The 24,338-nt window shown below is 51.2% G+C and overlaps 10 protein-coding genes across 10 annotated transcripts in view; 2 read left to right on the forward strand and 8 right to left on the reverse strand.

The window, feature by feature from the left end:
• Positions 1-2,396: 2,396 nt before the first annotated feature.
• On the forward strand, positions 2,397-3,567 carry Pmar_PMAR012423 (hypothetical protein). The gene is made up of 6 exons (XM_002787601.1): positions 2,397-2,578; positions 2,628-2,935; positions 2,979-3,170; positions 3,218-3,305; positions 3,353-3,465; positions 3,509-3,567. The coding sequence occupies exons 2-4, from the start codon at positions 2,843-2,845 to the stop codon at positions 3,233-3,235; spliced, it is 303 nt and encodes a 100-aa protein (XP_002787647.1). The 5' UTR covers positions 2,397-2,578; positions 2,628-2,842; the 3' UTR covers positions 3,236-3,305; positions 3,353-3,465; positions 3,509-3,567.
• A 998-nt stretch (positions 3,568-4,565) lies between these two features.
• Pmar_PMAR012424 (tRNA pseudouridine synthase D, putative) lies at positions 4,566-6,096 on the reverse strand (the record flags this gene model as incomplete). Its single annotated transcript, XM_002787602.1, has 2 exons — positions 4,566-4,609; positions 4,986-6,096. 2 exons carry the CDS (start codon positions 6,094-6,096, stop codon positions 4,566-4,568), a joined length of 1,155 nt encoding a protein of 384 aa, XP_002787648.1.
• A 1,028-nt stretch (positions 6,097-7,124) lies between these two features.
• Positions 7,125-7,440, reverse strand: Pmar_PMAR012425 (hypothetical protein; the record flags this gene model as incomplete). Its single annotated transcript, XM_002787603.1, has 2 exons — positions 7,125-7,244; positions 7,291-7,440. 2 exons carry the CDS (start codon positions 7,438-7,440, stop codon positions 7,125-7,127), a joined length of 270 nt encoding a protein of 89 aa, XP_002787649.1.
• Positions 7,441-8,357: 917 nt separating this feature from the next.
• Pmar_PMAR012426 (ankyrin repeat domain-containing protein, putative) lies at positions 8,358-9,022 on the reverse strand (the record flags this gene model as incomplete). The annotated part of the gene is made up of 5 exons (XM_002787604.1): positions 8,358-8,398; positions 8,450-8,581; positions 8,632-8,742; positions 8,787-8,904; positions 8,945-9,022. 5 exons carry the CDS (start codon positions 9,020-9,022, stop codon positions 8,358-8,360), a joined length of 480 nt encoding a protein of 159 aa, XP_002787650.1.
• A 718-nt stretch (positions 9,023-9,740) lies between these two features.
• Pmar_PMAR012427 (splicing factor, arginine/serine-rich, putative) lies at positions 9,741-11,022 on the reverse strand. Its single transcript, XM_002787605.1, has one exon. The coding sequence runs from the start codon at positions 10,991-10,993 to the stop codon at positions 9,836-9,838; it is 1,158 nt and encodes a 385-aa protein (XP_002787651.1). The 5' UTR covers positions 10,994-11,022; the 3' UTR covers positions 9,741-9,835.
• A 147-nt stretch (positions 11,023-11,169) lies between these two features.
• Positions 11,170-15,387, reverse strand: Pmar_PMAR012428 (5'-3' exoribonuclease, putative; the record flags this gene model as incomplete). The annotated part of the gene is made up of 20 exons (XM_002787606.1): positions 11,170-12,083; positions 12,129-12,234; positions 12,283-12,396; positions 12,442-12,553; positions 12,637-12,752; positions 12,802-12,886; positions 12,937-12,980; positions 13,028-13,124; positions 13,172-13,243; positions 13,294-13,367; positions 13,459-13,609; positions 13,664-13,786; positions 13,843-13,997; positions 14,042-14,146; positions 14,195-14,327; positions 14,369-14,508; positions 14,723-14,846; positions 14,897-14,987; positions 15,035-15,115; positions 15,276-15,387. The coding sequence occupies 20 exons, from the start codon at positions 15,385-15,387 to the stop codon at positions 11,170-11,172; spliced, it is 2,949 nt and encodes a 982-aa protein (XP_002787652.1).
• Positions 15,388-15,527: 140 nt separating this feature from the next.
• On the reverse strand, positions 15,528-16,476 carry Pmar_PMAR012429 (Charged multivesicular body protein, putative; the record flags this gene model as incomplete). Its single annotated transcript, XM_002787607.1, has 6 exons — positions 15,528-15,602; positions 15,666-15,784; positions 15,830-15,910; positions 15,955-16,063; positions 16,113-16,241; positions 16,318-16,476. The coding sequence occupies 6 exons, from the start codon at positions 16,474-16,476 to the stop codon at positions 15,528-15,530; spliced, it is 672 nt and encodes a 223-aa protein (XP_002787653.1).
• A 113-nt stretch (positions 16,477-16,589) lies between these two features.
• On the reverse strand, positions 16,590-18,810 carry Pmar_PMAR012430 (wd-repeat protein, putative; the record flags this gene model as incomplete). The annotated part of the gene is made up of 11 exons (XM_002787608.1): positions 16,590-16,796; positions 16,844-16,961; positions 17,007-17,119; positions 17,167-17,296; positions 17,389-17,561; positions 17,619-17,772; positions 17,938-18,065; positions 18,109-18,212; positions 18,260-18,450; positions 18,503-18,612; positions 18,660-18,810. The coding sequence occupies 11 exons, from the start codon at positions 18,808-18,810 to the stop codon at positions 16,627-16,629; spliced, it is 1,542 nt and encodes a 513-aa protein (XP_002787654.1). The 3' UTR covers positions 16,590-16,626.
• A 4,572-nt stretch (positions 18,811-23,382) lies between these two features.
• On the reverse strand, positions 23,383-23,836 carry Pmar_PMAR012431 (hypothetical protein; the record flags this gene model as incomplete). Its single annotated transcript, XM_002787609.1, has 2 exons — positions 23,383-23,566; positions 23,610-23,836. 2 exons carry the CDS (start codon positions 23,834-23,836, stop codon positions 23,383-23,385), a joined length of 411 nt encoding a protein of 136 aa, XP_002787655.1.
• A 249-nt stretch (positions 23,837-24,085) lies between these two features.
• Pmar_PMAR012432 (hypothetical protein) overlaps positions 24,086-24,338 on the forward strand; it is a gene marked incomplete at both ends in the record, with an annotated part of 739 nt that continues 486 nt past the window's right edge. Inside the window, 2 exons of the mRNA XM_002787610.1 lie at positions 24,086-24,162; positions 24,214-24,338. The exon at positions 24,214-24,338 is cut by the window's right edge and continues 4 nt beyond it. Coding sequence (XP_002787656.1) covers positions 24,086-24,162; positions 24,214-24,338 — 202 coding nt within the window. The remainder of the gene's footprint in view (positions 24,163-24,213) is intronic.

A 24,338-nucleotide genomic window follows, 5' to 3' on the forward strand; every position in this document is an offset into this window, starting at 1 on the left:
TCACCGCTCGATACTCAGACCCCTCGTATCGCCCTTATCGGCTTCATCTGCATCCAGATTTACACTATGGCAGGAAATGTGTTCCCCCTGGAAGTTCCCAGTGACCGTCCCTCAGCCGATACGACTCCGTGGTAAGTACATTGAACGTCTGTGTTGGGTACAGCAGCCCATAGTATAGTAAGAGGATCGCAACTACTCTGTATCGGCACAGCTCGCTATGTATTGACATAAAAAGTGTTTTAGTACAGCGGAGCGTTGACATCAAGCAACGACGCTGTAGATGTCCTTGGGATGACGGTGTGCTATTCCATCCATCAAGTTGGACGGTTCCCTCTCCTCATAGCTACGTCAGTGTATTCACAAACCGACTTTACGGCTTAATTGAGCACTACGGTGTGTTCGAGGGGAATGGTGCTCCCGGCGTAGGTTCCACAACCTTGGATACTGCTTGCTCGGCGTCTGGCTTCACAGCGTGGGCATTCATAAGATAACGGCTATCGAATTGATACCAGGCAAACCCATGCATCTCGAGGATACAGTCTTCACATTTATCGGCCGACATGTAAGGCTCATTAGTTTCACTTGATCCTGAGGTGGTTAACGCGTGATGTACGCCGCTCTCTCCTCAGGCTCTAATGGTCTATCTGGCCCACATGATACCTGTCCTTGTTGTAGTTGGACTGTCTATCCTCCGAGAATCGTAGCCGTATCCTTCTTACATTCTTCGTGGAACAGCTTACCTCTTCTTGAACGAGCTGGCATGTGTGGTGTTGGTCAGTTCGGGCAGGAGATACTCTCGTAAAGCTTGCAACGCAGGGCATCCGGGTTCATCGTCGACAAAGATAGTCTCCTGTTATTGCAGTAGTTGCGCAGTAGTCATGCCAGTGCTGGTAGTAGCTCTCTCCTTGAGATGGCTGATGACACTCCAAGCTGCGAGAAGATTCATTGAACCAACACTCTCCCGTCTTTGCCGATGTTCGGAGAACAATCTGTTCCGAACAGGTAATGGTACGACTGAATTCATTGTGAATGTGCACTGTGTCGACGGTTCAATGGGCCAAGCCTCTGGGCAGCTATTGCATCGTCTTGGCAGGCTCTCTGCTGGCTTCCTAGATTTGAAAGCAACCTTCGACAAAGTACTACGTTCTGCTATGCGGAGAGCTCTCAGACTTGTTGGGTGTGATGAGGAGCTGATATCAGCCATTTAATCACTCCCTCGCGGTACTCATGCTCAAGTGCAGACATGGGAAGGCTCACTTGATCTTTTTCATATAGAGATTGGAACTAGACAGAGATGCCGTATAGCACTTCTTCTATTCATTATCTTCATGGACATGGTGATCAGAGATGCCAATTTGGATGTTGGATTGAGTATTCCATGCGAAAGCGGTGGCAATGCTGAAGACGTCGCCCTCTGATGCCTCCTGTTCGCAGATGACATAGTTTTATCGGCACAAGATCTGATAATCAATGTTCTGAACTTCGCAGATAGCCTGGATCAGCTCTCTACGGCCCTGACTAGGTTTGGCACGGAAATGTCATTATCTAAAGCGAAATATCATAGAGACGCACAGACTGACATCTGATGCCACGGTGGCTAGGCTACCCATGGTGGGTGGTTCACCCAATACCTGAGATGAGATTCTTATCTCAGGGATTGGGTGATGCAAATCTAGGGAATGCGTGTAGTTGATTTTGATGTCGAGGAAGTGGGCCGATTTGTCCATTAAGTAGTCTCTTTTCAGAAGGAAGAGATCTTGTGGCATCTTATAGACATAGATCTCCGGCAGCTCTCGAGAAACTGAGCAGCCTCATTATCTTTCTAAAGTCTGATTAATCATCATTTATCAATGCAACGATCCTCCGAGGAGACTATCATACATCGTGTCATAAGACGTGTCTTGCTCCGGCCCTTCATGGTTTGGAACCCGCTCCTTACACTGGAGGCTCGTTGCGGCATCTTGACGTGTTGCTCAATCGCTGTAGAAGGACGTCCTTAGTATTGGCTCTCGGTAGAGGGGGATCCATTTGGGCCTAGCCTCTAGGGGGGTGGGGGGTCAGTGCGTGGGGTTGCACGAGTCTCACAGTATTATTTTGAGGACCACACCTCTTAAGGTCCTCCATAACTGGATTTTCCCCTCACTGGCCACTGGCTAGTGGCCGGTGAATGCGCCAAAAAGCTGTGTCAACAACGTTTGCAGCATGAGCAGATGTAGGTGAACTAACAGTAGGCCGAAGGGCAACAGCGGCGATGATCGTCATCATCCGCGTACAGAAACTATTCCCACTCCTTTCATTAACATCTTTGAATGTTGAGTTTTAGTGTACCATCGTAGTAAGTAAAGGAATGTTGTATATGCGTTACGATCCAGCGATGACAGTTGTTTTAATCTCGCTCCGGATGTTGCGAGAGAGCTTCTTAGTGCTATGTGACCTTTCGACAGCCCCTTGGTCGGTGGTATTAACCTCTGGCCCTGCCCTGACTATCTGGATCATCCTCATAACGACCTTCCTCTTCTGCCTTCTCCACAAACTCACAAACCAGCAGAGAGTCTCTCACAAAAGGGCGATGATGGAAGTAGGCCCAGAGGTCTGTTGGGTTCGACTCGGAATCGCTCTTGTGTTAGAGTGGCGAAGCCGTGGCCCATTTCGATGAGGCTGAGAATTCTGCCACTGCTTCGGACGAGGCAAAGACGCGTCCCTCTCGATACCCAGCAGTGGACTATTGGCGGGGGATGTGTATCAGCTTCGTCGTTATGTATCACATGGTCGGAAACTTTCGTATAAACGGTCTGATCCCCAGCGGTTTTCGCGGGGCTAATTATTCCGACCCCTGTCCTAAATGGAACTATTTCACGTTCACAGTTTATTTTTCGATATTCCAGACTGTTTGTCATTTGGGAAGGTTCGTCTCGCCTTATCTTCACTACCTTCTGTAAGTAACACTGACTTACCTTTCGCGGCTACGGCACTGTCAGGTTCACCCCTTGTACTGTGTATTGCATCTGTGTGTGGTGGCGAGAGAGTCAAGTCGCTGGAGTGGCGATGCTACAGATGTGCGTCGGTCTCTCCCAAGCCTTGGCCAACAGAGGCCGGGTTATCAAATGGAGATCTGTCATCCACCGAACCATCAAGCTGGCCATGTTCGCTGCTATGCTCAGTGCCTACACGTGGGAGCTCAAAGGAAGACTTTAGCATAATTGCTGTTGCTGTGTAGATTCTATCGATTCCCTGATGCTCCTATTGTATTCGGAGCACTGCATTGCATATGCCTCAATAGTCTGCTCTGTCTCCCGTTTGTGAAGGTGATGGCCATCACTCCGTTCAACCGCTGTGGGTAGTTCCTCTTTAGTATCCACAACTAGCCTTCCCCGCCTTCTTATTCATCCAAATGTATACGATGTGTTTCGGTGTCTTCCCGCTGGAGGTAGATATGGATCGACCATCGCTCGACGTTATGCCCTGGTAAGACTGAGGCCCGCCGTATACTCTCGGGCACCAAGTTCAGGTTCCACAATCTTGGCTTCTGCGTGCTCGGAGTATGGCTGCATGATCGAGGCGTCCACACTATCAGCTCCCTGCGCTTATTTCCTTTCCGAACCCGAGTTCCGTTCGAAGAGTCTGTATTCTGTACCCTGGGCCGTTGGGTGAGCGTCACGACTACTGTATCAATGGAGAGGCTGCGTATTTTCAGTCGTTGGCAGTGTACCTCTGCCACGAACTCATCTTCGTTCCTTTAACGCTCGCGATAAAGCAGTGGAAGCCGCAAGGAGTGGCATGACGATGGAAAGCAATAATAATCGATTTGCTCCCATTTGAAGTTGACTACTTTACTCTGATATGACCACTAACAACAAAGTTGGTTTCTGATTAGCATCTCACCAGGCTTAGGTTCATGAAACCCGTGGCATTCACAGCTATAATCTCATCGTGGATTACGTTATAGGTGCTGAAATTGTCGAGACGGTTTGTTCTAATCATGAGTGTTAATATGAGAGGCGCTTGCAAAGGTGGTTTCGGAATTCAAAACCACCTTCGCAAGCCTATCCAACATTTGTATCTTGGAGTTTCACTAAGCAGATGAGCTGCCACAACTCGCACTGTCAACTCCGAAATGAGTTATCGACTGTTGGCCGCCCCTGATCTCTGCTCGCGTAGCAAATGAATCTGCGAACGCGGAATTGATGTGCAGAATTATGGGTCGGGTGGTAGAGTGAGTCGCTGAGTGACAGAGATGGCCACGTGAATGGCTGGAAACCATGGCATAGTCCGAAACCATCCGCCCCCTTCCTCTGCTTCCTACGAGGCCTCTTGTCGCCTTCATTCAATCCCTCCACATCATGTGAGGCTCCATTCTACATAGTCATTCACATGGAACAGTCGCCCAAAGTGAGTTGTGTGCAGTGATACTATACATAGTCTTCCGGACACCCACAATTGGGCATGGATCCAGTAGCCTACCAACTTGAGAACCCCGGTCTAGATTATGGTGTCTGACTTGGAAGAGGGTACGCTGAGAACACTTACTCTTATAATACTCCGTGTATTGACTGACAACTTGTCAGTCAATACACTGGCTCACAGAATGCGATCAACCATACCCTGGTGACTAAGAGACACAACGATGTGACTTCAGAAACAATCTTTTCATAGGATTCTTTTAATTTCATCAAGTCTTCTGAAACATGCATCAGGAAGCCAGCCTAATGCTTGGCCTCCTGGTTGGAAGAAGTTCATTCCAAGCCACTCTCGTACGAGCGAAGTCGCGAAGCACCCGGGCGGAAGGATGAATGCAACCGACAATCTTCCTTGTCGCCGCTCCCATGTCAAATTCTGTGGTCTAACCAGGAGTGACCGAAAACGACCATGGTGTCTGAGAGCGTCCTCCTTCACTCCCAACCTCACTGTCGAAGTTAATATAAAATCCCCTATCAAATTGTCAGGACGGATACCAAATCTGGAGGGCACTGGTAGGACCACCTTACTGAGATCTGGGACATCTGACGATGTTGACGAGCGAATAGCGACTTTCCCACTCTCATCTGACCATAGATCACCAGCGACACCTTTCATGCCATAGCGCTCAATCCTCGCACTCACAACGTAATTCCACAGCAGAGATTCGAAAGCGTTATTGTAAGTGCTCCATAGTGACGCTGGTATTTTAGTCCGCCACAGTCTCTTCGGGTATTTCACAATCGCTTCGATCAAGTGGTGATCATCCCTCGAGGAAACATCCTCAGGGAGATTCCTTTGAAGCGATTTGAAGTTCTTTCCGAGAATCTTCTTCGAAACGTCGTTCCGGGAGGGTTCCCCCTGGCTCGCCAGGAGAGCCATCACTGCTTCTTCCACCCTACCCGTATTCAAATGCCAACCTACTACAGGAGTCATGTACCTTGGCGATCCGAACCTTTGAGGGCCGAAGTAGTTGACAAAACCTCCTTCGGCGATTCGAGCTAAAGCCGCATCGTGTGCCTCACTCTCTATAACTCGGGAATCGCCGGTGAACACCAGGCGAAAGTGGTTGCCGCTAAGATCACTCAACTTGAGTGCTCTCTCGACTCCTAAAGGGTCCCCGATCCGGAAGGGTAGCCGGAGTTGACGATGTTTGCGGAAAAACCTCAGGAAAGCCTCCTGTGGCATTGTGATTAGCTGAGTGGTATCAGCGTGTTCATCCTTCCGGCCGGCGTAGGATATGTCTTCGGGAGCGCATTCGGCGTGATGGGCCAACAATTGAACAACACTTTGAGTTTCCACAAGGTACTTCTGCACAGTTAGCTGTACAAAAGGAGAGCTGAGTAGCGCGGCGCCGAGCTGCTTCGTGGTGACATAGCCGCGCAGAGACCTCCGTATCTCCAACGGCGCCTGGTGCCCGACAGGTATCTCTCGAACAGCGAACCCATCCCGACCAATGACCAAGTCAACCCCATGATAGTGACGGTCATCGTTACGTGACCAGACTAGCCTCCCTCCAAATGGGCGATGGGCATCATCGAGAAGAGTTGGGGATCTAATGCCGAGTAGACTGAGGAACTCCCCACTCGCCGCCGCTGCCCCGATGTTACTACTACGCACTGACCCGACAGTAGTAGGCATGATGCAGAAGGGAAGCTCAAAACGAATATAGATCAATGCTGGAGAGCGGGGCGGCTATGCCACGACCCCAAGATATGCTCCAATACAATCAATTTCTCCAGAGGGGACGGCTATGCCACAACCTCAAGATATGCTCCAATACAATCAATTTCTCCAGAGGGGGCGGCTATGCCACAACCTCAAGATATGCTCCAATACAATCAATTTCTCCAGAGGGGGCAGCTATGCCACAACCTCAAGATATGCTCCAATACAATCAATTTCTCCAGAGGGGACGGCTATGCCACAACCTCAAGATATGCTCCAATACAATCAATTTCTCCAGAGGGGGCGACTATGCCACAACCTCAAGATATGCTCCAATACAATCAATTTCTCCAGACGGGGCGGCTATGCCACAACCCCAAAATATGCTCAAGTACGAATAATTTCACAGCCGCCTACGATAAGAAGACTAATTTCATCGGCATGACCAGATACGCCATGTAAAGGAGGATATAAAGCATGCAAATGAAGGCAGAAAAGTATAAAATCCGATATGTAAATATAGACATGCCACATGAGTAGCTATCGTCTCACAACAGCCCAATATGTGAATTTCGTTCACAATGATCACTCACTCTTCCCCAACCGCGATGAAGTTTGGCGCATCGAACCCTCATTGGCATCAGTTTGTACAACGCTAGATGCAGCGAGAGGCAATGAGACTGTTTGAGTACATGCGTCTTCCCGACATGGACAGGTCGTGATGCTACGCGACGATTCTGTGGCTGTCACATTGGATCGCTTACTCGCTCCGAGCACCCACTGAGGATGCCGGTAGGGTCTAGTCTGAGTAAGTTTGCCCTCGCTGTCCCCAGCTCCTTGGACCGTACCTGCTGGCAACCTTCACGGAGGTGTGGTATGGCTTGGAGGGCTCATACCTTCAGTAACTCGACTACCAGCTCCTCATCCACGTCCAGCTTCAAGCCCGTGCGGGATGACTTAGGTGAAGGCTTACTGCTGGCGAGCCAATGCTTGAGTACCTTCTAGTGAAGGTCGATGGAGACAGCGCATACTACGCCACTCACCGCTACTCGCACCTGCAGCTCACGGCATACCAGCGCAGCTGCCAACATGTGCTCCTCGGCAGTTGCGGCCGCAGCTACCTGACTGCCACAGCAAAGGATATGTGTTAGTTGTAGAAGGCCACACCTGGGCATCTCTCTCCACGAGGAGCGTCCTTCGATCGATCTCACTCACAATACCGGGAGGCCCGTTGGAGATGCTTTCAATGCGCCTGTCAAGCTCGAGCACTATACCTGCCGAGAGCCGGAGGACTGCTAGAAGGCCTCTACCGGACATGGCAGCACGGATCACAGCTCCACGAAGTGCCCAACTATCTAGCAGTGAGTAGCAGGGCCACCGAAGACAATGGCACGAAGATGCAAATTGCCTGACCGTCTGAATTCCAGTCTACCGATTTTCCCTCCTACTCTGAGCCATGTCTGCCTCATCGGCCCATCGGTGACCCCTCCCCAAATGCCCCTGGAGGGCCTTCTTCATCCGTGTGAGTTCCTCACGGAGTAGCTGCCTTTGGACGAGCCGCACTCTACCCTCTACTGAGTCTTCCGAAGCCGCCTAGCTGTCGAGATTGAGGAAGTCCATCTCAGCCGAGACCAACAAAATCCGTACGAGCCAGGTAGCGGGACCCACTTCATAGGAGTTATCCTCCCGTCTTCGGGCCAGAATATTCAAGTATCTCCGCAGCTTGTGGCAGTCGGACGTGAGACGGTCGATTTCTTCCTCCAAACGTTGTCTACTAGGAACCTCTCGATCAACGGCCTCCTTGATGGGCAGGAAGGTTAGAACTCTGTCGTCACGCCGAGGGGAGTGATATCGCGGCCGCCTTGAAGAAAAAGGAAGAGCTCCGAACCATATTTGACCAGCGACAGGATGACTACCGAGATCTGAGTAAACCCTCCCTGTGTCTTCGTTCGAGGTCCTCAGTACGTTTCCGCAACTCGGAGATCGTCGGTATAGAAACTTCCATCAACGTTTGGTGGGAAGAAGTCTCTGAGTGAGGACTCCACCATAGTGTTGATGATGATACATGACCGCTCGAGCTCGGCAACCATCAGGCTACTGTAGTCAGAGAAAGAGGGGCTCGACCAGCAAGTAACTCCCTATTCAACACCTCACTAGAATACACTACACAATGGAGATGGGTGGAGATGATACTGAATTTATGATGGATTCTGCTGAAGATATAAATAGTAGCATCACAAAGCACTCTGTAGGGCTTCGACGACCGCTTGGTGACCTGAAACAGGAAGACCCCTCTCTGATGTAAGGTCGCCCCTATCTCTCTTACCGGCTTCCTCGGCGATGGCTAAGGGCATCTTCCCTTTCCTGCTACTGGCGTTGATGTTAGCGCCCTTACTTAGGAAGAAAGTGACCACTTTGGGGTTGCCCGCGAGACAAGCGGTCATAAGAGGCGTGAAGTCTGCACGCACTCGAATGACGCGATTAACAGAGGCCGCTGGAGATTATTACTGAGACTGTTTTCTGCCTCTAGATCGGCATCATGGTCTAACAGGCGACCGCATAGGTAGAGAGAGCAGTCCTCGTCAGTCAAGGAGGCTGCCGCATGCAGTGCTGTACATCCTGGTGACAAATAGTGACGCGGTATAGGTTCCTATTGCCAGTACCTCCTGAGCCCTCAGCATTGATATCGCCACCGTTCCGTGGTAGTTCCTCAATAGCAGCCTCTACTGCCACCTTATTCCCAGCAAGGACGGCTCGCATAAGGGCCCGCTCTGATTTCACCTGAACCCACGTTGAGGCCAGGAGCGGTGGGATGCACTACCTTAGCCTTCTCCGCTTCAGTGGGAGGCTCATTAGCCCAGGTGCTGTGGAACTTGACTGAATGTCTCTCCGCTGTCATTGGTGATAACAACATGGAGCTGATCTCTATCCTGGCCATTGACTCCGCCCTAACCAAGTCTTCACTCGTGGATGAAGGTGGATGAAATGAGAATTAGTGAATTACGACAATCGTCTTGGGCGCATGAACAGCTCTCTACCCCCTCCCCCCTTTTGTTGCGATGCGACCGAGGGATGGTATCACTCCACGAGCCGGGGATCCAAGATACAAGTAGGTAAATGCTGTGGCCGACGATAGGCAACACTGGTACGTTGTGGTCCTTTAAATGCAGCTCGCGTCGTAGTGCGAGCTGATGCTTGCAGATGGCATGCCTGAATTCGTATCTGAGATATGCTGGATGGCGTATTGCAGACTAGGGGCCTCAGAGGACGACTAGGAGGAGACACATCTAAGGTTCACCAAGCCCCGCGTTCATAGCAGGAGACTACCAAGCATGGACCCATCTAGCTTTGAGAGATGACGTCCCTCAGAGTTTGATAACAATGAGGAACATGTTGCCAATGTGATGATGACATTTACATGGGAAACTGTCCGAAGAATGTGTTCCTAGCCATGTGCAAAATCCAAAATCAGTTCCTCCCTCCTCAGGAACGTTATGTGTTCCTGGATGGTTCCCTGCTACCAAGGCAGTCGACTGACGCTATACGACTTCAGCTTCCCATGATTTTGGTAACTGAAAAACGAGGGTTCTGCCGACTCCAACGCAACAACGACAGATAGAGATAGGGAAAAACTGTACTAGTTGGTCGTGGCCATTCGCTCACTTACTACAGCTACGATCATATCATACTACTACCGCGACGATCCTCACTACTACTGTTGTTGTTGTGGACCTCCCGACGGTGGTGGTGGGTGGACATTCCCTGGGGGAGGAGCCCCTCCGGGCGGGGTCATGCCTTGTTGCTGCATGTACTGATAGTATTGTTGATAATACTGTTGATAGTATTGGTACATCTGCCAGTACTGCTGAGGGTCCACGTTTTGAGGAGGGGCACTCCCATCGCTACCACCTGCTGCTGCTGGTTGGGTGACAGCAGGAACAGCAGGAGCCCCCGTCGAATTGTATGCCTGGCCAGCCGGACGGTAGACAGCAGGATCCAGGGAGTTCTTGGGACCCTGGGAGGCCCCCAACTTCATCTGGAAGCCAGTCGTGGTGTTGCCTTTCCCTGCAGACGGTGCCTGCTGCGACGGCATTGGTAGGGACGTAGGGGCGGTCGCTGTAGACGGCGGTACCGGCGCTTGTTGCTGCTGTTGATGATACTGTCCAGCAGGGGGGTATCCTCCCATCGGCTGTTGGGTAGTGGCAGCCATAGGCTGGGCGACAGTAGTGGCAATAGACACTGCCCCTCTACGAGAGGATGGGTCGAAGGACGGCTGACTGCTGGTAGGGTAGCCACTCCTACGGTCACCTCTATCATCCCTCCTGCCCCGACGACTCCTACTGCGTGACCTGCTCTCACTGCTGGCCCGCCTATCTCTCCTGTGGCTGCGGTCTCTATCCCTGTCACGACGATGGTCCCGACTATGATCCCGGTCCCTTCGGCTCCTATCACCACGTCGATCACCACGACTCGAATCGTCATCCCATCCTCGAGTAGCAGAGTCGCTGAAGCCTCGTGAGGGTTCCTCATTAGACCACCCTCTAGACCCGTTCCGATGACCCTCTTCTCCTCTCCTGCTACTACTGTCAATGCTGGCTCTCGAATCGTTATTGGAAGTAGTAGTGAGCCCACCAGGGGACTCCCCGCTACCACTCTGTTGCGCCTTCTTCATCCAAGCAGGCATAGTGAGGCCTCGGCCTCGGCCCCCCACGACAGGAGGTGGCCCCGCCGGTCTTGGAGTCTCGGACCTCGGGGTTGGTTCGGAGTCAGGGGACGGCGTAGGGGTGTTGAAGGTACGCATGCGGCCCAGAGGGATCGCATTTCCGCCCATACCGGACAGATGCTTCCCTTTCTTACTCGGAGGTCGCATGGAACTGCACAGACGACGACACAACTGAGAACAACACGGGGAGAGAAATACGAGGAAAAGCCCTAGCTCGGGTTTGAACCCGGGTGTCCCGCACATCAACCAAACACAACGCGCAATACCTATTCCATTATGGTAACTAACGTATAGTGAACAGTCAACTGTCGCAGTGGGAGTGTCTAATATCCGCCATAACCCTTCCCCCAGCTGCCATATCCCTTCCCACCATATCCTCCCTTCATGGGAGGCCCACTAGATCGGAACCCTGCCATAAAGCCTTTACCATACCCAGAAGGCGGCGGTCCACCCTTATAGCCGCCACCACCACTTCCCCAACTGCCTTTCCCTTCACTATACGATCCCTTCCCATAACCCTTCCCCTCATTATGATAGTACCCTCCCTTGCCACCACTCCAATACCCCTTCCCGTACCCTTTGCCGCCCTTGCCAGCAGCCGGTGGGGGGCCACTCAAAGATGCATTACCAAAACTGAGCTGCTGCCTCGTCTGGAAGCCCAGCCTCTGTAAGCACTGTAGGATCATCCTCTTGGCCGGCTCCCCTCCAAAGCCCCTCAAACGGCCCGTCTCGCTCAAATCCCCATCCGTCAACGTAGGAGTCGGCTCTCTGATTCCCGGCAGGAGCTTCGACTGATGTAGACGCCCAGGATCAGGCTTCACTGGGTCCAGTAGGACCGACGACACCACACGAGGGTTCTTCACAGGGAAGCCATGAACCAACACAGTAGGCACCGACTCCTGCTTTCCGCCCATCGGATAAGCCCTCGCGACGCCAAAGAGGGTCGAGCCATGGCCGTTAGGGTCGGTATAGGGGAGATCCTCAAGGGCCGCCTCCTTTCCACCATCATGCACACGTTGTAACTGAGGAGCCAAGGTATCGTTCATGTGGACGAATAGCCTAGGCTCCGCTGGGGTGTTGCGACGCTTCCTCTCGCCGTCCAACTTGTCAATAAAGGGCTGCAAGGCCGCAATGAGGCGGTCCTGGATGATGAACGGCAGCAGGATGACTGCTTGCCAAGTAAACTTCTTGCCGTTGAGATCGAGGGCAAAGTCCTCTGGGTAGAAATCGATGATGCCTGAGGGAGATCATAACACATAAGGCGAGGCAAGGGGGGCCTCACTAGAGTTGGGTTCCGTCATCAACTTCTGCATCTCGACAGGAATGTCCGCTGGAGGGCCGGACCTCGGCGGGAGGACCGACATGAGCTGCTGTAGGGGTAGGAAGGGCTGACGAGATGAAGCTACTTACCACAGGAGAATAAAAAGGATTCTCACCTTCCCTTTGGTATAATAGGAAGCCTTATTGCATTCTAGCGCAGAGCAGCCTACTAGATCGGTGGCGAAAGGGGCGTAATGGTAGGGATAGAACCAGTCCCATGAGACCACTCCCTGAGGAAAAGAAGGTTGCGTGGTAGCATAAAGAGAGACCCTTACCTGATAGTAGTACTGGAGGACCCAACAAATACCCTCCACATAGGCCTTTCTTATTCGGGGTATGAAATCGGCGAAGTCCTCTTGTGTCACATGGAACTTATCCGTATAATATCTAATACATGGCGTAGTGATGGCCTTAAAGACGATTAAAAACCCACGCAGGTTCAATCCCACCCAAAAGACATTTCCACTCACCTCTGCTTCCACGAATGCTCACCACCCTCTCCAAGACGAACCCTATCAGGATACTTCTCCCCAAGGTCCTGTTTGTCCCGTACACGTTGACGAACTGTCTCTTGAAACTCGACAACCTAAACCCAACCACACCTTCGACAACTCCCAAGATACGTTCAAGCCCACCTCAGCTGTATCCAAATTCTCCCCTTCACTCGGAGGGAACACTGGGGGTGAGGCATTGTCCTCTTCGGTCAGCACCGTTCGATGTCTACCACCAACAGTCCCTCCCTCCTTCCCAATAAGCAAAGTCAATATTACCTTCCCTGCTTTCCTGTAGGGGCCTCAGTAGCCTCTGTCGGTACCTAGGCATACACTACCACCCATCACTACAAGACGGCACGTCTACTACCTTCTTAGGTTTGTCCTTCTCCGTATCACTACCCGGGTCCGCCAGAGCAGCCAGCAGCTTCCGCGCCTGCAGTACATTAGCGTCTTCTAATGGGCGCCTGGAAGGGGAGGTCATCATGACAATACGGAAGGTCCCTATAGATACTTCGTGCGACTAGAGTTAGCTCCTCCGCCCTTCTGGTTGATGAATCGCCCTTGAAGGCGCTGTTGTTTGAACCTAGTCGACATAGCGTCGCTAGCAGGGTGGCTGAGGTGAACGCTACTGACCTGTCATCACGGGCAAGTCTACGACGGAATACCTCATCTTCCACTCGACCAAGGTAGTCCAAGAAGACCTCTACCTAAGGGAGGCTACTACAACACTAATGATGACGTTAGCGAGGGGAGTATAAAGTGTGAAGTGGCGGAAAGATGGTATCAACCGCTTACTACCTGCACTAGATTGACTTCCCCTTGACAGGTAAGGTAGTCAGTAAGGGTAGGGAGGATCTCCACGTAAAGGCATATCATCTGGTCGATCGATCCATCACGGATATTGAGTGAGGGCAGATGCGGTAGGAAATCATTACCAACGAAGAAGCACCTATCAAGGTTCCACAACAAAGATACGGATCATGTCCGCTCAAGGGCCACTCACATAAAGACAAAGTCATCTATGACCCTTTCAACATCGAACGGGAACGGCAAGATGCACTTCTGATTGGGTGGACAGAAGGCAGTCGTGAACTGCTCGACAAGGTACTCTCGTAGAACAGGCAAACTAACCACAAGCAGAGAAAGCCAATGCCCATGGCCCTAACAAGGAAGTGGCCTTACCTTATGATTTGGAAAGGCTTCATCTCGAGCATGTCCTCATCCTCCTCAGATTCATCCCCCAAGTCGGGTTGTTGGTCGTCTCCCGTACACTCTGACGGCAAATGACCAACCTTACCACACAGATAACACTTCCTTTCCTCGGGCTTCAACACGACCTACTTTGAATCTTACATCATCAACCTCAAGATACCACACTTACCTCTCGAATGATGTAGAAAGATATCTCATGTGTCGCCAAGCCAAGCATTATCAAATCTGCATCGGCGCCATACAGCATATGCGTCGTATTAGGATTGTACCCCTCCTACAGCAAAACTCATACCACAACGCCGTCACCTCCTGCCTCCTCTACCATCATCCTCTGCTTCCTTATGAAGTCCATAATCTTATGCTCTCCTTCTCCCGGCGAGCCAGCATCACTGAGTATACACCGGAAGCCCAACAGCTGCCATAACGGGTCGTTGGTCATCCTATCACTGATGTACCTACCAACAGCTTGGACCAGAGCATGATCGAGTGACCTTACCAATGCAACATGTGAGCAACCTTGTCGAGGAAAGGAGTGCCCGGAGTGATGACGTTACTGTCCCATGGGACTCCTTTCTTGCTAGGTGGCTCTCGCCCTTCCTTCACCATCTGCCGACGGAGCTTCTCCTCTTCCTTCATCTAACATATTAATATTAATACAGCTACAACCCTGATAGGAATCAAAATGTGACATCGATGAATCAAAGTAAAAGTCCAACTATTTCTGCTAACCACAATGAGATCGAGCACGAGACACCACTATTCCCTTTCATCTAACGCACAAGCCTTGATGCAAGGCAAGTACAAAATAACACTTGAGTAAGAGCAAGAGCGAGAACGCCAACGTGCATACCTGTTCCGTAGCTTCCTGGGCAGCCTTGAACCTTCTGGCCCTTTGTTGGTTCATCTTAGCTCGAGGAGCAACACCATCAATAGCGACATAGAGCAACTTACGTGGACGAACGATGCGCACTAGCCTAAAGTGCCACATTCGGACCTGTTATGAATCTTTCACCTCTCGACCTACCGATCCACATATCGCATGATATTAAGAAACATGACATCCTCATTTTCAGGAGTCATACCATCTTCCGGGTGACAGCAAGGATGAATAATACCTTCCAAATGCCATAATAACGATGCCCTCGGTCAAGCTCCGACCTACCGTTCAAATCCAGATATAGATTATCGAACTCAATCCCATTAGGATTGGGCTCTTCGAAGTCAACAGGAACATCATACGTATCTAAAGATACGATCAATGGAGTTTCACCGGTGATATGAAAAACACTGGTGAAAAATATATTTCACGACTACTGCATATCACCGTGAATATCGAGTTTTCCACGCCACTTCACGTACAATGGGTGAAACTTCAATTAACGGTAACAGTCCGGATAACTCACTCGCGCCATCGCCGCCCTCTCCAGGGACTTCAATGCAAACCTTCTCAACAGCATCTTTGATGACCTTAGGGTAGCGAGTACAAAGCCAACGGAAGAAGGTAGGAACTCCCATAGTGAGTAGTAATGGCTCTCAACTGCACAACAACACGGACTTCTGCTATCCACCCCACGAACAAGCTGACGGAAAGTAGTAGACCACATCGATAACACAACACCCACTACTGATAGTACGCACTAGAGTAGATACTACTCTCAAGTCGCTGGCTGAGCAAGGGGGGAGGGCACTTTAGCCTCTTGTGCAGTAACTTGTGGTAGTTCGGGTGGGATCTGAAGACGGTCGAGCTGCGCCCCTCATCCCTGGCATGGTGACAACACTAAGCCCGACATTACCTCCGGCAGAGGAGTCTTGGGAGCTGTAGGCAGGCCGCTAGAGACATCCACAGCCAACTCGTGATTAATGCGTTCCAACTCCGCCAAGCACTCCGCATCATCCTCCGGTACGCCAACATCTGCAACACCACTTTACAAGGCAATACAGAGGGCCAAGGACCTACTCGTGAGAGCCGAGCTGATCTCGGCCATTTCCGCTTGGGCCTCAGCATTGTCTTGAAGCAACTGGTCCACATACTCGACACCTATAGAGCTCCTATCCCTCCCACTCCATAAACCTACGGCCTACCTCCTATCTCCTTCTGGATATCTTTAAGAGCCTTCGTGCCCGATGCCAAAGCGGATACAACATCAGCCTGGACCCGAGCCATCTCGACTGAGCCTATCAGCTCCGCCACCTGCAAATTCGGACCTCATTCATATCTATTTGCACGCATGCGCAGATACCTTGACAAGATACCCCTCAGTTTCATCTAGGAGTAGCTCATGATGCTTTTTCTTCCTCAAGGCAAGCAAAGCCACTTGCTTATTCTTCTCTCGTATGCATCGCCGAGCCGCTTGCTCATCCATACCCACCTATAGACGCATCAACACATATTCCATACCACACCAGCTGCGACTTAACATACTGAACACCCCCGCCTCATACTACCTGCACCCTCAGCTTTCTCTTGTGCATGTCCAGTTGGTCCCTCTGCACCTTGAGGTCCAATATTGCCCTATCATTATCGTTAGTCCGGACCGGCTTTCGCCGTCGTTGTCTCTCCTCACTAGACGACCGATGCCGTGAGGAAGAAAAGAGGCTCCCCATACACCCTAGGGAGATGAAAAACTACCACCTCTACTACACTGATGCACGACTGCAACAAAACGACCAGAGTATAGCGCGCGAAACGTGGCCGGTGCCGATGGACGTGAGCAACAGGGTGGTAAAATACGTAGATGCTGGGACAAGCAACGCTTATCCTTCCTCTTCCATATCAATGTCTTCTTCCCCCTCAAGAGGCGCAGCTGCAGCAGCCGCCGCATCGTCGTCGTCGTCCTCATCACGATCCGCACGACGAACCTCGCTCTTGCCCGCATCTTCATCTTGCGCACCCGGAAGATTCGGGAAGGCGGAACAGATGAGCCCTACAAGACCACTATCAGACACACCAAGTGGTAGTCTCTGGCCTTACCAGTATCAGTGACATCCCATAGTACAGGAGCCTGTCCAGCAAAGACACAGTAGTTAGGATCATCATCAGAGCTCTGACACTGGAAGAGCGGACCCACCCCGAGGTTGCGTTGATAGACCTAGCAAGATGATTACGATAGATGAGTAACAACAGTGAGACCTACCAGCTTGGGAGCAGCGATTCCCGTCCCCATATCCCACACCTTAGCATAACCATCCACTCCACAAGTGAGCAACATGCCACACTCAGCAGCAGCCGTATCGGCAATGGAAGTACCTAATGGTACAATATTGAGCGGAGCGATGCAGCTATAGAGGATCTACAGGCAACGTCATGGGCTTGCATGGACCAGATAGGCTTGTCCAGGGATCCCTTCCTCGAGTCAAAGCATAATACATGGCCGAGCTCAGTAGACAGTAGAAGCTCACTTGGGTTACTCCGCAGCCACAGCATCTACAACAGCAACAGTGCAGAATGACAAAGTCGATTTGTACACCATGTACACCAGCAGTATTTCATAGTCTATCGAGTATCCCTAAGCTTACCGCTTCAGGATCACCACTTCCTTTGGGTAGGGCTGCCTTGACCACTGCCTTGCCAGCCCTGATGTCACTAACAGTTACAGTACGATCATAGGCCGCAGATGCCAGTATGGAATCCTGGTCCAAGCTCCAAGATACACACTGGACCTTCCCATTATGGGCCTCCTCCAAGGTGCCTGACCATTGCGACTTGACGATGACAACCATCCGCGGTGAGTTAACTATGAACTTACACACAGCTTGGGCCGTAGTGAGGTCCCAGACTTTAACGGTCTCATCAGCACTACCGCTGGCCAGGGCTGTCGGGGCCACTCGGCTCACATCCAAGCACATGACCGGGCCGGTGTGGGTTTGAGGGGAGATGCCGTTGGCATTCTTAGTAACGTTCTGAGAGGGGCGTAAGGGCTTCTAACATAGACTCAGTGATAGTGCTGGGAATCGAACACGCAACCTTCCTCTAAGCAGCCAGGCGCTCTACCAACCGCACTAATATGTTGTCAGAAATCATCAAGCCCTCTTGCTCAGCTACAACTCACAGCCCTCCATACGGACCTTCTTCTTATTCCGTCGCTTCTTGTTCTTCCCTTTCATCTCCGCCTTGCATACCCCCAGTGTAGCTGTGGGCTCCATGCAGTCCATCAAAGACACATCCCATATATCGATAGATTGGTCAAAGGTCCCTATGGTGCCGCATAAACAAACTTCAGAGAGGAGTGGTACTACCAACAGCAAGAAAGGACTCCGAGCCCTTAGCAGACCCAGCCACCTTGGGCAGCCAAGCAGTGCATAGAGGGTACGACGTAAGCAGTAGATCATGATGGACATACCTACACAAAGAGGCCTGACGCACTGGCTGGTAGGCTCCCAGCACTACATCCCGCCCTCCTTGGTGTCATACAAGTAGACCTCCAAGCTACAAGCATCATCCTCAGCATTGGCAGCCACGAACATAAGGTCACTGTCCTTGATAGTGTAGTAGTCGTCGGGACCATCAGATCCAGCCTCGCTACCAACTTCATCATCTCCGGTCATGTAAGGATCCTTCTCCTTAGTCAACCGAGCATCCTACCAAGCATTATCCTCATTGCGCACAGCGAAGATTCCAAAGATTCCCCACCTGATCCAGCTCTACGAATAGGTTGGCAAATCGATCCGTCTCGACCTCCTCGTCATAGTCGTCCATGTTGAACTCTTTCTCAATGCTCTTCGTAGCATCGTCCTCAGCATCTACCACGATGACCTCAGTGTCCCCTCCCTAGCCTCAGGCCTACTACCACCCTCATCCCTCTGTGTATTCTGCTGTAGTTGCTCCTCCAAAAGCTTCTTCCGTTGGTCCCGAGCCGACTCAGCCGCCTCGACATTGCCGCTGTTCATAGCTGCTCGGGGCAACCAGCGTATCGAGGTAATGGTAGATTTACTATCCATTCAGAAGGGACGGAGGAACTGCAGCTATCGAAAGTACAAAAGAAAGTCTCTCAAGGAGATCAGAGAGGACGCCGGCCCTATTTTCAGCATTTAACGAAAGCTGGGACAGGTCCCAAGAGGTGTGCTACCGACGATTATAAAGTGAGTAATTTATTCCGTAGCCGGACAAATTTTGCACAATTTCAATCGGCGCATTTTTCTCGTAGGTTCCTCCATGGCATTGCTTGAAGTCGAGCACTGAAACAATTGCCGAGTTGGCCTCCCCATGGACTGAACACATTTACTCTGCCTCTACCATCATCCGATACACCGATGTACAGGGCTGACTAGAGGACCACAACTACTCCTTTAGAGCCTGCACGGTACTCCGGCCCTTCATACCATACCGAGCTCAACTCCTATCGACGGCAGCTTCAATGCCCTGTAGTGGAGTAAGACTACACTTAACGTTGCACGGCTTCAATGCTACATAGAGTACGGCAACCTTGACCACTGCCTGAACGGCATCGACTGACCGTTTCTACACTACAGTGGGGGTGAACCGACAGCTCCGAGGGTACAGAGGAAAGCCATCCGCATACACAGTCGAACGACTAGCACTGTTGTTTCCCATGACCCGACTAGATCGCCCATCTCTGTGATCATCGACTCCTTGCAGCAAGAGCTTTGCTATCGACCTGCTTTCCATCCTCACCCCTTACATGTTCTCCATCGGACCTTTCTCCTGTATGATGTTCGACCTTTCCGAGCCATACCTATTGTAGACTGTACAGTGCCGTTCCTACTACTGCTGCTGTTACTGTGTTGTCAATACTAGTATTACATAGCACTGCTGCTACAGGCCCCTTACGTCCTTTCTCAATGTATGGTCTACGAGGAGGCTATCTAGCCCTGTGCCTCTACCTTCCATTGTCTGCAGCTTGGGAGTATCAGTCAGTTGAAGGCAACGAAGGCTGGGTACAAGACCACAACTACTTTCGCTGCCTTCACTATGCGAAGCCTCTTATATGGGATGATAAACTTGCCCACAAGTAAGACCCCTGCCTATCCCTACAGTATGTTCCCCTTCAACCCTTCTCAGAGCGCGTATCGTCGCCCAACACATACAGGAAGTCAACATGCTCAGCCACTCGCCCAGCTACGACCAGATCCCCCCTTCTGGGGAGAACCTCGCCAACGGTACAGCTACTGCACCGTCCTGGTGTAATAAGAGGAGCAACATGTTCAACCAGCACTGTGCAGTGGGAGCATGGTACAGGGAGTATGCCCAGTACTGGGGATGCAATCCTCACCAGGACTGGAAGACCATTCACCGTCTGGGCCACTGGACGGCTATGATATGGAAGGGCACCAACACCATGGGATGCGCTATCTCCTCTTCGGGCCACCACTTTGTTTGTCACTATGGCAACAGCAAGTGCGACTCTACCAAGGACATGTGCATGATCGAATCGAGGGCCCAGCAGCCCATGGGGTTGCCGAACTTTAACATTCCGCAGTGCAAAGGGGACGATTGTGTAGCGTGTCTGGCTGCGTCAGAGTCGGAGCGGAGGGCGAGAGAGGCATTCTGCCGAGAGGCTCATCTTCATGTAAGAACTGCATGCAATTGCTTTTGTAGTCACGACAGGTTGTTTCCATCAGAACGACCCACCGCATGAGCTCCCCGGTAGAGATCCGCGAAAGACCTATCGAACATTGCGGCCACCGAGAATCGCCAGCAGCGAGCCGTCGGAGTGGGATGTGAGGGATGGTGGTTGGCGAGAGACCTACACTAAGGGTAAGCAGGGTCGGCCTAGCAGACATGTACCGGATCCTCAATACACTCCTCGACTTGATAAGAAGCCATCTCGTCAAATGAGTACTACAACGAGGATATTCTCAACCACTACTACCACTACTAGGACCACTACTAGGACAACTACTACTACCAGGGCCACTACTAGGGCTCGTCCCCAGTCGGTAAGAAGAGTCTCTAGTCGGACATCGCCGGCCCTAGAGCCGACCAGCCGAATCGATGTCGCAGGGGTAGTGGCAAGGTCGCTGGGTGAGAGTTCCTCAGTGGATCTATCGAAAGCCATCGAGGCCTTCCGAAAGAACAAGCTGCGTTTTGCGAGGCAGCTTGCCGCCTTCCTTAGTATAGTACAGTCATTCGCCGACCGACACATGCAGATGGACCAGACCTACCTGACCAGAATTACGGAGGAAATATTCGCCACAACTCCTCAACTGTGTCGTATTCGACTCGATAGAGCCGGCAAGCATTTGAAGACTGCTTGGGAGGAAGCGGCAGTCTGGAGCCGTTGTTGGTGTCGGGGAGCTCCTCGTGGAGCTCGCTGATGCTATTCGTATGTAGTGTTATAAGACATGTTCATGTTCCCTGTGTTGAGGCCCCCCCCTTGTGGATTGTCTGTGGACCCTCGGTGCAGCGTTGACTGATTCTACCAAGGGTAGAAGGCACTCTAGCAGCTGGGGCGTAGCCTACCGCCACGCCCGTGACAGGTCATTGGTATGTCTTCCAAGCAGGCCTGTTGTGTAAAATGTCCCCTTCGTCATCATCACTACAGTGGTCATCATCGCTCTCCTTAACGTACTCGTGCGTGGATATGAACTGCAAGCTGTGGAGGGTAAGGAGGGCTGGCTGCAGGACCACAACTACTTTCGTTGTCTCCATCATGCCCCTCCTCTAGCCTGGGACGACAAGTTGGCTTCAATGTAAGGATAGAAATGATGATAAAATACAGCCGACTTACCGTCAGGTCCAAAGACTATGCAAACGTGTTAGCTCGGAAGAATACTCTGGTGCACTCGCGAAGCTACGACCTGACGCCACCCCATGGGGAGAACCTAGCCTTCGGCTATGGCCGTGCTCCTGATTTCTGCAATCACCGCAGCGGCACTTATAATCAGCATTGTCCTGTCATTAGTTGGTATATGGAGTACGAACAGTTGTGGAAGTGTCGTAATGGCGTGGAGGGTTGGAAACGAGGCGGGGAGCCCCTGGACGGTCTGGGTCACTTCACGGCGATGATATGGAAGGGCATTAATGTCGTGGGTTGTGGTATCAGCGATGATAAGAAGTACTTCGTATGCAAATACGGCCATACAGGCTGCCGCAGCGACAAATTCCAGTGTGCGCAGTATTTTGATTACCGCGCCCCCTTGGGCCTCCCTAACGTCAATGTTGAGGACTGTCGAGGAACTGCATGTCTGCAGTGCTTGGACGAGAGCTCCTCGAGACGACAGTATTGTGAGGCTCAGGGTGGGGTAAGTCAATCGAGTAGTTGGTGGTTGCAGTCGTAACTTGGTCCCTGCTAGGGTTCAGCCTCATTCCACTCCGATGCATCGCTGTCCCCTAGTGCAGCTCGAGAGGTGGTGGACTTGGCCGAGCAGGAGATGGGCGTCAACGGCGTGTTGAGGATCCGCCAGGCCGCAGCAGCATTTGAAAGAAACTCCAACCCGGCAGTGCGAAAATTCGGAAAATTCTTACGAGCTATGCACAGCAATTTACAAGGCGTCATGCGCTGACTTTCGCCTCTTGTATATTCACAGCGAAAATCCTGTAGTAAGTTTGTCCCCCCCCCTTTGTGGGGGCGCGACCGTCGGCCGTGTTCAGATTCATGCATATCCTCCGCCTGGGTGCATCGCTGGAGGTTAATAGATTCGGCAAGCGTCTACTAGCGCCCTTTATATATTGTAATGTTCATTCCTGTTATGTGTAGTCGTGGAGAGTACCACCTAGTGTTGCGTTGAGTTATCGATGGAGTGCAAGAAGGATGACGATGTCGAGGCAGCACAGTACTGTTGGAAGAATATCTGTTCGCTTTCCTCAGGAGAGTTTCCTCACTGATTATTCAAGTTTACAGACGGATTCGGGTTGAGATAGACAAGAACCAATGAAAAAGTCCAAAAATTTCCGCAGAATTTACATATTTTGACTGAAACATGTGTATAGACTGCAATACAGTCTACGGGCCAGTTGGGTTTTCTCCAGGCATCATGGAGTAACCTGTACAGTGTTGTGTGTATCCGCACTGTTGTTCTACTGCATCACAGTCACCATCGCTCAGGGCTTGAAGTCGGGTATGCAAGGGTGGCTAGAGGACCACGACTATTACCGTTGTCTGCATGGTGTTGCTACTCCTCTGAAATTGAATCCAAGCCTCGTAAGGAAGTTCTGTATCTCGAATTCAACGGTGATGTGGTATTATAACAACATTTATTCTGGTATTTCTGGCACTCGGAAGTTTATATAATAATATTAACAGTTATAATATCATCTGCATCGAACAATGAGGTGGTAAGCTTCCATTGCGGGGCTACAACATCGCTAGTTCTAACAAGGATGAAGGTATGAGCTTGGAGAAGGCCGACTTCTCAAAACGAGACGACTGCTGCTATGTGCTTTAGCTCCCCTATTAATGGATTGCTTCGCGTTATATATCTGTAGTATGCACGGTTTTGGAGGGGGTAATTAATACATGAGGAAACGCGAGACTATATTATCAAAGGGCCAACTGGCGACATGAATGAGCGTTTATACATGGGGTAAAAAATCTCCGATCGAGGGCGATATTATTCGGCCCGTAATTTCATTCGGTCGTGTCTCTGCCTTGGAGGTGTGGCGATACCCATGCGGAGGTTGGATGGGATTGCTGGGACGCTGCACAGACCGGTGACTGTGATGTCGAGAATCGTTTTCTTCTCCTCTAAAGCAGAGCATTTCTGCCCGTAATCGGGGACGTCATGGCCTGTGAATCTGAGGGGAATGAATGGGACATATCACCGTCAAGAAGCCCTACCGTTTCCACTCACTGCTGGCACTGCAACGATACTCGAAGAATCTGAGGGCACCAATGGTGCCCTCAGATGGTGCCGCACCATCGCTCCGTTTGAAGCGGATGCCTCGGTCGTTGGAAAGGAGGATCTCGCAAGAGTCATCGTGAGACCCACAGCCTTGTAGAGTGGCGATCAGCAATGAGGATGTTGCGATGATGATGAGGAGGTATAGAGGACGGCTGAGAGTCATTGAAGGGGCTTGTCGGAGAGCTGGGGGCGGAAGTTTAATCAGTTCGAAGTGGATAAGGAGACTCCGATAGCGATCGGTCGAGTAGCAGTGCAAAGAAACGGAAGTCGGAAGATGTGGACGCTTGGGTGATGGTCGTCATGATTGAGGGCGAGCGAAATTTATTTTGTGCTGACGGAGCGTAGCAAGAAATGTTTTCCACTTTTCACGAATTTGAAATGACCATAAGGTCGATAGTTGCTGCTTTTAAAAATGATCAAATTCATTTTAATGGTCAACAAACAGGGCCAGACGCGACTCGCCAAATACGCGGACTTTCTAACGATAAAGTAACGGCGATTATGGGCACCTTACTGCTGTCTTTAATGGTGTCTGTTTAGGGAGCGACAGGCGATTGAGAACGAGCTCATTCGGAAGTGTTTGTCGAGGAGTGAGAGTCAGTGTAGTTTTTTGGAGTATCGGAGTTACAAGGTAATAGTAGTAGCATTAGTAGTGGTAATAGTAG

Source organism: Perkinsus marinus (genome assembly GCF_000006405.1).
Source record: "Perkinsus marinus ATCC 50983 genomic scaffold scf_1104296929318, whole genome shotgun sequence".
NCBI classification, from domain to species: domain Eukaryota; phylum Perkinsozoa; order Perkinsida; family Perkinsidae; genus Perkinsus; species Perkinsus marinus.